Source organism: Mixophyes fleayi, chromosome 2, assembly GCF_038048845.1.
Source record: "Mixophyes fleayi isolate aMixFle1 chromosome 2, aMixFle1.hap1, whole genome shotgun sequence".
In the NCBI taxonomy this organism is placed as follows: Eukaryota; Metazoa; Chordata; class Amphibia; order Anura; family Limnodynastidae; genus Mixophyes; species Mixophyes fleayi.
This window is the reverse complement of record NC_134403.1, coordinates 95,147,425-95,157,984: the sequence shown is the minus strand read 5'-3', so window position 1 is coordinate 95,157,984 and position 10,560 is coordinate 95,147,425. Positions and strand designations below refer to the sequence as shown.

Genomic DNA, 10,560 nt, shown 5'->3' with positions numbered 1-10,560 from the left:
GATTCATACACAGGGATTGGGACAGTGATGTCACAGCTATTCAACTGACAGCATTGTTAGCTTTTTGACCTCTATCAGATGCCAGTAGGACATTGTCCTAAAGATTTGGGATGAATTCAGCTTTCTGTAATTGAATGTGGACGTAAAAAACTTAACATATTAAACAGAGCTGCAGTGAAAGGTTCGCTTAACGTTAAACAATGCATTTCACCTCCATGCCTATAACACACATCAGTATTCAAAATATTTATCAAAATGTTGCTCAAGCTTTATTATTCTCCAAAAGAAGATTGAAGAAACATTTATTGTATACATTACATGTGAAATTTTATGGGTACAGAAAAAACAATGCATCTTTTGGCATATGTGGCTAGTATCAGATTTCAAAGTAGTATCCCTTGCAAAAATTAATAATTAAGTCTTTTTTTTCTTATTTTTTTTATATATGATAATCAAACACCTTAACATCAAGTCCTGCACATGATTTTATTCATATTCAAACAGCAAGTAAAGTGAGGGATAACAACATGTCAAACTTTACAAGGCATCTACGGATTCTAGCAAACCACCTTTGCTCTTGGTATCTCCACAATAGACTCCACTCATATGATGCATTTGAACATTCTCAAAGATAGAATGTATAATGGTCACCTAGTCATGAGCTTAACTGTGACTCTCTGACCGAGGTTTCAGCAGTAAATTAAACAAGCTAAATATCATGGGAGAAGATGGAGCTTGTAACAGACTTGGTCCCGCTCAAGGCAAGTTTCCTCCTGTGATTATTCCTGCCATATTAAAGGCAGATACAATTACTGGCAAATCCCCCATACAAGAAGTTCATAACAATGGATATGATAATTGGCTCAAACAAACTGCTATTTTACTAATTTACAAGGCATTATGCTTATTAAGGAATTTTCTTAGAGTTGTCGAAAGTATATAAAAATAAAATCATGTTTTCTTCTGTGGATAATAAACCTTGAGCACAATAGAATGAGCCACCAGCTGCCTCTCCTCCTGGATTTTAGTGGGCAAGTAACAATTGGAGCAGTCTTTCTGTATTTGCACAGGTGAGATCTTATGCCATATTTCACTCACCTGACAACAGTGTTGGAAATCCCATACTCTTACACAGATAAAATACCTAGATACCAGCATGCTATTTTCTCCTAGAGTATCATACAGGTACTGATAATAAAATATCACAAATTACAGAACACACCATGATAGGTGGTTCCTAAAAAGATATTTTTTTTTTTCAAGATTCCTACAGATAAATCTTGGAAGAGGTTGGCCAATAGAAGCCCTGATATTAGTTTGAGTACTATAATTAAACATATAAATGGCATAACAATGTTTACATATTGTTCAACTTATACTGCAGAGTAAAAGTAATATTATGGCTTTGGCTTAATAAAAAAAAAAAAAAAAATGATGCGCAAAAATGTTTTTCTTTGACAAACAGTGATTTCTTCATGGCTATGACTTTCTAGGGCATAGTACAGAAAATTGACAAATATTGTTGGTGTCATTTACTAAAATTATCTTTCGATTAGCAGTATAAATAAAATCTACTACCAGCCTTTGTGACCTGCCGTTCGCAACCCTGACCTAAAATTACCATTCCTAATTATGTGTATGCTAAACTATGAAAACAGTCACATATCCAGGTCTACTGCCCATTGTGTCATTCACTCTTGGCGCTTCATGGAGCAGCATAGATTCCAACAGCACCATTCTCCGTTGCAGATTCTACATTCATGCTAATGTATCTCTGCTGCCAATACTCACTGGAAATGTAGGTTCCAGAAGTGTACATGCTTCAAATGTTGGATGCTGGATCTCATAGTCCACTAATAGCATGCTTTGTTGAGTAGCTATGAGGAAAAGCCAGGGATGACTCAAAATAGGGATTTTGATTCTGTATCTTTCTGATGTTTGCTGCTAATTAAATTATTTGCATTTAATACGTTCTTATGATCTTTGCTGCTACTCTGTGATCTAGCCAACATTTCATGTGTGTCGACACTCCCAGAACCTCTCTACCCAGCGAGTATTCACAGCACAAACACACTGGGGTAACGTTTAGAAAAACTGGTGCAAAGAATATGGTGCAGTTACCCATAGCTGTTAATCAGGTGTGTTTTCATTTTCTTAACTGCACCAGACAACTGACAGAATTTGGTTACTATGGGCAACAACACCCTTTTCCTTTGCACCAGAAATGTCCTCAAATATGAGGGAATCGTCAGGCTTACTTTTCATGATATAATACAGCACCGTTCATTCATATTAATAATGTGTACAGAGAAGTAAACCACACACAGGTCAACTTTCCTGAAGATAAATGCTATTTATAAACTAAAGTACAGTTTTCTGTTATTTACTCAGAACAATTCATCTGTAATTGTAAACTGAAAAAATAAATAAAAACACGAATGAAATACAAACATTCACAAATTGGGCAGAAAAAATAAAACCCTTCTTAATTCTTGGCACAAATGAATCCAATCTGGGTCCCAAAGTTTTCTCCATCACGAGTATTTGAGAAAAACAGGTCTGGATTACAGGAGGTGCACAGCACTAATTCATCCTGAATGTTTTTAGGCAGGATTCCACCACGTTCCAGAAGAATTCTGGGAAAAAGAAATAAAATGGTCATTATTGTCATGTACTTTATTCATTGATTGCTTTGTAAATATATGTATATTATACTTTTTATTATCATCATTTTTTGTTGATATAATGCCATCATATTAATGCAGCACTCTACAGAGAATATTTAACTATTTACACCAGTCCCTGTGTCATTGGAGCCCTGTCTAAATTCTCACACACACATACAAAAAGGTCCATTTTGTCAATAAACCTACCTAAATGATTTTGGAATGTGGGTGGAAACCAGAGAAACCCAGAGCAAACATAGGGAGAGTATAAACTCCACACGGACAGCGCCCTGGTCGGAATAGAGCACATAGCCCCAGCACCATGAGGCACATGGCAAAGTTCTTCCTTTATTATTAACCGGTATCAGATACTATGATCACGTGACTCACCAGCATGATGCAATTTGCTTTCTCCTTCCTTCACCTAAAACGATGGCTTGCTTTTTCCACCGAATTCCAAAAGCTCTGCTTGTAGTCTCAGGTACCCAACACACTGCATACTTATGTTACATATCACACAACATTTTGGCCTTAAAAGCCCTTCAAAATGCAAGGTGGCTTTCACTCACTATTTCTTACACAATTTAGACATGTGTCTGAGACTCACTGTTCTACATCTTCCTGTACAAAACCTATTTCGAAACATTACACGGAAGCTTATTCATACAACCGACAACAAGCCTAAAAGGACTAGAAATCTTTCATAAACCTATTCGATTTGAACTGTAATCCACACCTCACTGTCAAAGTCAACTTTAATCCTCACAGCTTGTCAACCAGATCATTTCACTGTAAAAGGCAAATTTAATACTACATTAAGCAATATCCTAGACACAACTAAGCTCAATTCTCACTCATCTGCAACTATCTGATTTTCAATAGACTACAAGGGGTATATTTACTCTAAACTGCGGGTTTGAAAAAGTGGAGATGTTGCCCATAGCAACCAATCAGAATCTAGCTGTCATTTTCTAGAGTGTACTAAGTAAATGATAACTAGAATCCGATTGGCTGCTGTAGGCAACATCTCCACTTTTATTAAACCTGCAGTTTAGTAAATATACCCCCCCAAGGCTCTGTTAAATCATAGGAAATTGTCTGACTTTGCAGATACTTTGGGAGACTTATGACCCCTGGATAGTGATTTCACATTCTTTACACCCCTACCAGACCTAGTGCAGAATAGACATTGCCCACACTGTATTTCAGGAAGCTGTTTGATCAGATAACTCCTCAGTTCATATTAACTTCTCAAACTGGTGAGTGTAAAGGGCTCCAATAAACTCAAATTTTCTCCTGCAAGATTCTATAGTTGCTCAATGAATTGGGGACGCTGTTTGGGAATATTTTCAGTTAAATACTACTGAAGAGCTCTCTATTTCAACTATCTAAAAGCACATAAAGCTGTTATAAGAAGCCTTTTAATTCAAACCGCTTCTCAACGCAAAAGAGCTAGACAGTACGAAATTGACAACCTGACCATTGGCATTTCACCATAAAAAGAGGCTACGTTGAAACATGTACAAGAACTTCACAAAAGACTTTTACGCGTTCTATCAGTCAAGGTGGATTAGGCTGTTTGACATACAAAAAAATACTTTTCTAAATCTGCTGACAAATCCAACACTCTTCAAGCTAGAGATCTCTCAGACTGTAACACTAAATTTACCAGTGTATTTGGGGAGAATTATGGGATTCCCACCCTGATCCAATAAACGTTCTTGAGTGTTTAAGACATTTTGTGCTCCATTATAAAAAGGTGATCAGTCCTCCTGACACTTTATCACACTATACTAAAACATTTCTGAAGAAAGCTAAAATTCCTCTCTTGTGAAACACATGGTAACGGGCAGTGATCTGCTCTATACATCTCTCATTCACATACCTACTTTAGTGTTTCATGCTATAAAGAAAGATAGCTTTCAAAGCAATTGGCTTTACAAGATGCCAAGGATTGTGGCCGGTGTAATGAAAGAAGTCTGTCGATAGCGGTCCTGCAGTGCTTTGTGGCTGCTCAATTCAGCCAAGGTGCAATTTCCTACCACAGTCAACCATTGATGATCAGTGAAGGGATTCTCTCTGGTTATCCACAGATTTCCTCATTGCAATGGATGAGGCCATCGGAGAGACAATTTAACTCTGGCATTGCTCAAACTAGTGCATACACTTTAAAACTCTAGGGACCTGATTAATCAAGGAAAGTAAGGCAAAAAATGTGCAAGTTTTCGCCTGGACAAAACCATGTTACAATGCAAAGGATGCATATTAGTTTATTATTTTGCACATAAGTTAAATACTGGCTGTTTTTTCATATAGCACATAAATACTTGATAGCTTTATTTTTACACTGAAATTTAAACTTGATCTAGAACATGCTCTACCCCAACTATAAATCTGTCCACACATTTTAAATTTCACTCCCACTCCAATACAACATGGTTTTGCCAAACTGCAAAGTTACTATTTTGTTTGCTTTACTTTCTGTAATGAATCAGGCCCTAGGATCTTTCCAGTTCACCATTCTTGCTCACTCCCATCTTTGATTATGCCGTCATTCTCCCAGGACAACCAGTCCAAGCATGGAGCTAGATATCAGACAACTTAGTGGGATAATATTCTATCTCCAGCTATAAAAGTCTCTCCTACTTACAAATTCACATTGACACATGTCCAAGATCCCTAGAAATGGTGACTGGCACATTTAAAGAAATTTTAATTAAAAATTGCATTTAACTTTAATTACGCAAAACCCAAGAACTGTATTTCCAAAGTATATGCCATACTAAAGGACTATTGCACTTTGCAGTGTTCTCCCCAGATAATTTTGCCAACCAGATGGCATTAAGCAGTAGCCGGGTGGGGCAGTGTAATACTTGACAATAATAATGAAAAATGTTGTCGAATATTGCCTGCACTGATATTATTTATAAGGCCTCAAAAGGTGTTTGCACACTTGCTGGCTGGACACACATTTTTTAGAATACATTTTTATTTTATGCCTGTCTGGTCAAACTGCCAGGATTGGTCAGACTGGTGGTCAGGTAGGTACACAGTGCAAGAAAATTCTTCCAATGCGATAGTTTCACCAATTTTAGCAACAAAAAACAAAAAAAAGTTCCGATCAGCATCCTGATTCCTGTGTACACACTATAAAGATTTTATAACGATATGTGTTCTTCATCTGTCATTTGATTTAACACTTGTTGGCAAGCAAGTGAGTGTTGGCAAGTGAGCGGAGCTGTTCGAGGTACATCAGTGTGTCCGAGTACTGCTGTGTCTGTGCTGTCAGTGTATTAGAGTATTAGAGTATCTCGGGTAGGAAAAGAGCAGACACAGACAGAACAGCTGCAGGAAGATGACAGCGGACACATATTGAAATGAGACGTGTCATACGGAGATCCACTATTGGCCGACAGTCATGCAAGTGCGTACATACTGCAGGATTGGAAGGCAATTGGTCGGAAAACATTAAACAGTACGACCAACCAAATGAAACGATGATCGGCATTCTGGGACAACTGTAGATTATCGTGTAGGTATACACACTCACACGATATCTGACCGAACGGTCAGATGTTGGCTGCTTTGCCCGATTATTGGATGAAAATGGTCCAGTATGTACCTAGCCTAACACACTGCTCACTGCAGAGCTCACACAGTTCCTATTATAATAGAGCAAACAATGGTTTGTCCTGTTAGAAAAGGATTCAGTCAGACTCCAAGAGCCAGGCGACAAGTAAAAACAGCCGGGTGCAACACCTGGAAAACAGGTCCTGAGAACTTTTATGTGGTTGCAATATATTGATTTTCAAACACAAGTCTAATCTTGATTTACTTACGTATGTTTATCAGAGAGTTTGGAAGAAAGACAATCCAGTAAACCAGGGTTCTAAATTTTGGATTCATTATCACTCAAGCCATCTCCCTTTTGTTTTGTGTATTTGTATCTGGGAGTTTGTCTGTTCTATTATTGGATTGTTTGCCCTTTCCTATGACTTGGGTTCTTCTTAATACCCCGTTCGTTTTATTGTCATGTTAATTCATGTTACTAATTTGTTATATTTTACAACATTCTTTCCTTTAGTCAATAAATTACAATGAAATACAAACAATGAAACAAAATTGTCACACTAACCGTGTTGCTCTTCTGATATCAACATATGGGTTTGGAGACTCAAACTGCCGAACACACCGCGGGTCGATGTCATGAAAGGCTCTGGCCTCCTCTTGTGTTAGAGTAAAGCAGCATGGTCCCACCGATGGGCCCAGTACAACCAGTATGTCCTTCACATCACTCCCATACTCTGATGTCATAGCATTTACTGTGGCCATTGCAGCTCCTAGCAGGGTCCCTTTCCAGCCTATGGGGAAACATGTTAAGAAACATTTCTGAAAACAAAACTGTAAATAAAGATATTTACTGTGTCTGTGTATATAATATATATTATATATATATATATTATACACACAGACACACACACACATTCACACCTTGTGTGGATTCATGCGGATAGAGGTAGAGATAATTGTATTTTGTAGACAAGTGTTGTCCGGGCTTTTACCATTATTAATACTGTTTCACGGGTAACTTTTCAGAAAAGTTAGTGTTTCCCACAGCAACCAGGTTCTGTCATGTTTCAATTAGTTTAGAAGTTGAAAATGATTGGTTGCTACAGGAAGCACCACTTTCTGCACCTGTGGAACAAATACCCCCAATTACATATTATACATTTTACAAACACATACATCTTATTTACTAAGCCATATTATCATATAGAGGCTGTGCAGTCTCATGAAAGCCAAGGAAAACAGGATGGTGAAAATGCAGGCCTCCAAATGTCCTGTAGTAAATAAATCTGTCTAACAAGAGCCACACACTTAACAGCTCAGCTAGCTTAGACAATGGTGGCCCTCCAGCTGCAGTGGAACTACATGTCCCAGCATGCCTTATCAGCTACAAAAAGTTGTGTGGCCATGCTGAGACTTCTAGTTTAACACCAACTAGTTAGCCACAGGTTGTCTGGACGCCATTCACATATTAGCGCTGAAAGAGAGTATCCATTTGCTCCCTATTGCAAACTCTCCTGCTTGATCACACTGCAACGCACCCAAGTTTGGATTAGATTCCTTACTGAATATTTACCCGTAAAAGTAGAAACCTATGTTAATGTAGGGGGGACATGTATGCTGGTCTTATACAAAAAACAAAACAAAAAGGAGAACTAGAGAACCACTACTTGTATACTGAATTCTTACAGCCAATCAATACCATACCATCAGTAACCGGTAGTAATGGAAGTAGTTTCATCTCAGTAGTTACTCTGCCCCTATACTATACTAACAACAATTCAGCGATTTATCATCTTTGAGAATCAAACACATCCAACCCTTCTTTCTTAGTATGTATTTTTAAATTTTCATTTAATTTTATACTGTAATTGGGTGCTTTAAATATATTCACTGCAGTTTTATCATTTTGAAAGAACACAATAAAAAAACACCCTGAACCACAATGAATGCTTAGCCTGTTTTGAGTGAGGAACAAGCTGCTCAATGTTACGCTTATCACAAAAAAACTTTAACAGAGTTGTTCACATGTTTATCACTTTCAAACATAACTTTGTTTCCTACAGTATACTATGATGCAAACTTCAGCACCCTGAAGCATATCTTTGCTGGGATACTAAAATGCCTGCTTGTCGCTCGCAAAAGCACCATTACCTGAATGAGCAGCACCAAAGGCTTTTTTTACTGGATCGGAAAAAAGCAAAGGTATACAGTCTGCACCAGGAGCTGCTATTGTGACACCTTTCTGATTGGTTACTATTCCATCATAGCTGTCAGGTTCTTTCTTTCCCATGATCCAAACATCATTGGCATGAGCAGCCTAGCATTACAAGGTGACAAAAAGGACAGTAATAAGGGTCTAACAGCCAAACCTACAGAAGAAAATATTCAAAACTCCCTAAACTCTACATTTTGGAACAATCCGCTGGATATGGATAATCTCCCTAAACAGAAGAGACACATTTTAGTTTAGATGAAAGCAGGAAATGTACTTACTGGCATACTTTTGCTTGCTGTCCTTCCTGGCAGTAAGGTTTATTAATAGACTTGGCGTCATATTTAGTAGACAAAAAGAATTGATTCAGAATACATCTACTTAGCTTCACAGCCAGAACCCAAGGGGAAAATCTTATAGAAAATTCGAATAGGTCTTGTAACATTTTCTAATTTAAATACCCAATATATTAGTAAATATTGTATGGTTTGGATCAATTTTACTAAACTGGGAAAGGTTCCCTGCCTAGTGGATACATGCACACCAGCTGAATGGAAGGCATAAGCCTTCTGATAAAAAATAAATAAATGGATTGTTCTATTGAAATGTAACATGTTTAAAAACAAAAACAAACAAGGGTTACAATTTTTTGGTCTTGTTATACCAATCTTCTCCCATTACATTGCTCACTGACAGAAACAAGTCTATAGCTAGTTAACGAAGCTCATACCCTCCATTCGTATCATATACCTCTTGGCAGAAGGAGATTGGTATATTACACTTTAATGGCAGAAAAGGAGCAAAAATATTTGCCATCTGCCCACTGTGTCTGACCAGACATACAAACATTGAATATTTTCATCCAAAATGATGTTTCAGATATAATGACATTTGCTTGGCAGCACTTAGAAGTGTGGTTTGTTCTAAAGTCATCAAGACAGGACTGATTTAGATAAATGTGCTGTTTTCTAGTTCTGCACATAGGGCCTGAGCCATTAAGGAAAGTAAGGCAAAAAAAAGGAGTAAATGTTCTCTAGGACAAACCATGTTACAATGCAAGGGATGCAAATTAGTTTATTATTTTGCATACAAGTTAAATACTGGCTGTTTTTTCATCTAGCACACAAATACTTGACAGCTTTATTTTTACACTGACATTTAAAAGTTGATCTAAAACATGCCCTACCCCAACTATAAATCTGTCCCCACATTTTAAATCCCCCCCCCCCCTCCAATGCTAAATGGTTTTGCCCAGGTACACAGTTACTCCTGTTTTTATGTTTTTGCTCTCCTTAATGACTCAGACCCATAATCTCTAACAGAGGTATACGTATCTTCAGTACTGCAATTCTTTCCAAAAATAACTACGGAAATCTTATGCTGACTGCTTCATGATAGTGCTGAAAGAGGCCATACCCTGATATTATGATGAGTTTTGCAAAGAGTTAGATAGCTAAACTCCTAAAGGTGCCCATATACCAAGCGATATGGCTGCTAGATCGCCAAGTGAATGAATCCATGTCCAATTCGGAAAGATTTTGGCGTTCAGCATTCAGGCCAAGAAATGGCAGACCATGTGGAGCGTATTTAGTGTCCTACTGCATTTTCCACCAGTCCCAGCCAACATCCGATTCATTCCCAATCACATACTCATCAGGTGTGGAAGTGGTTTTTGACACCTACACACTGTGATTTGCAGCCACTTAAGTCTAAAATGACTTAGAGGCCTAGAGAAGCGTCCACCTTGAGAGCCACAGCTTTAGCTGCTGCTGCCTCAGACCTAGGTTTGAAGTCACAGGGCCTGAGTCATTAAGGAAAGGAAGGCGAAAAAAGGAGTAAATGTTCTCCAGGACAAACCATGTTACAATGCAAGGGGTGTAAATTAGTTTATTATTTTAGGCAAATAGAATAGATAATATATAGAATCAACAGGTGCAAATAGAGTAAAACAGCCCTTCCTTCTCAGTGTAGTGTCACCATCTACACTTAGCAGTCCAAATACAATAAGAAAAAAAGAAAAGGAAAAATATAGGTGCTACTCAGTACACAAGCATATAGGTAGGATAAAGACAAAAATAGGTGTTAAAATCTTAATTATAGCAGCGGAGTCTA

At 37.7% G+C, this 10,560-nt stretch overlaps 1 protein-coding gene across 2 annotated transcripts in view; it reads right to left on the bottom strand.

Moving 5' to 3' along the window:
* Positions 1-246: 246 nt before the first annotated feature.
* The window catches only part of LOC142141336 (purine nucleoside phosphorylase LACC1-like), a 30,464-nt gene continuing 20,150 nt past the window's right edge, over positions 247-10,560 (bottom strand). For both annotated transcript variants that reach the window (XM_075199721.1, XM_075199722.1), the window contains 3 exons: positions 8,388-8,553; positions 6,802-7,027; positions 247-2,636 (listed from right to left, as the gene is read on the bottom strand). In XM_075199721.1, the coding sequence (XP_075055822.1) occupies positions 2,486-2,636; positions 6,802-7,027; positions 8,388-8,553 (543 nt within the window). In that variant the 3' untranslated portion in view covers positions 247-2,485. The remainder of the gene's footprint in view (positions 2,637-6,801; positions 7,028-8,387; positions 8,554-10,560) is intronic.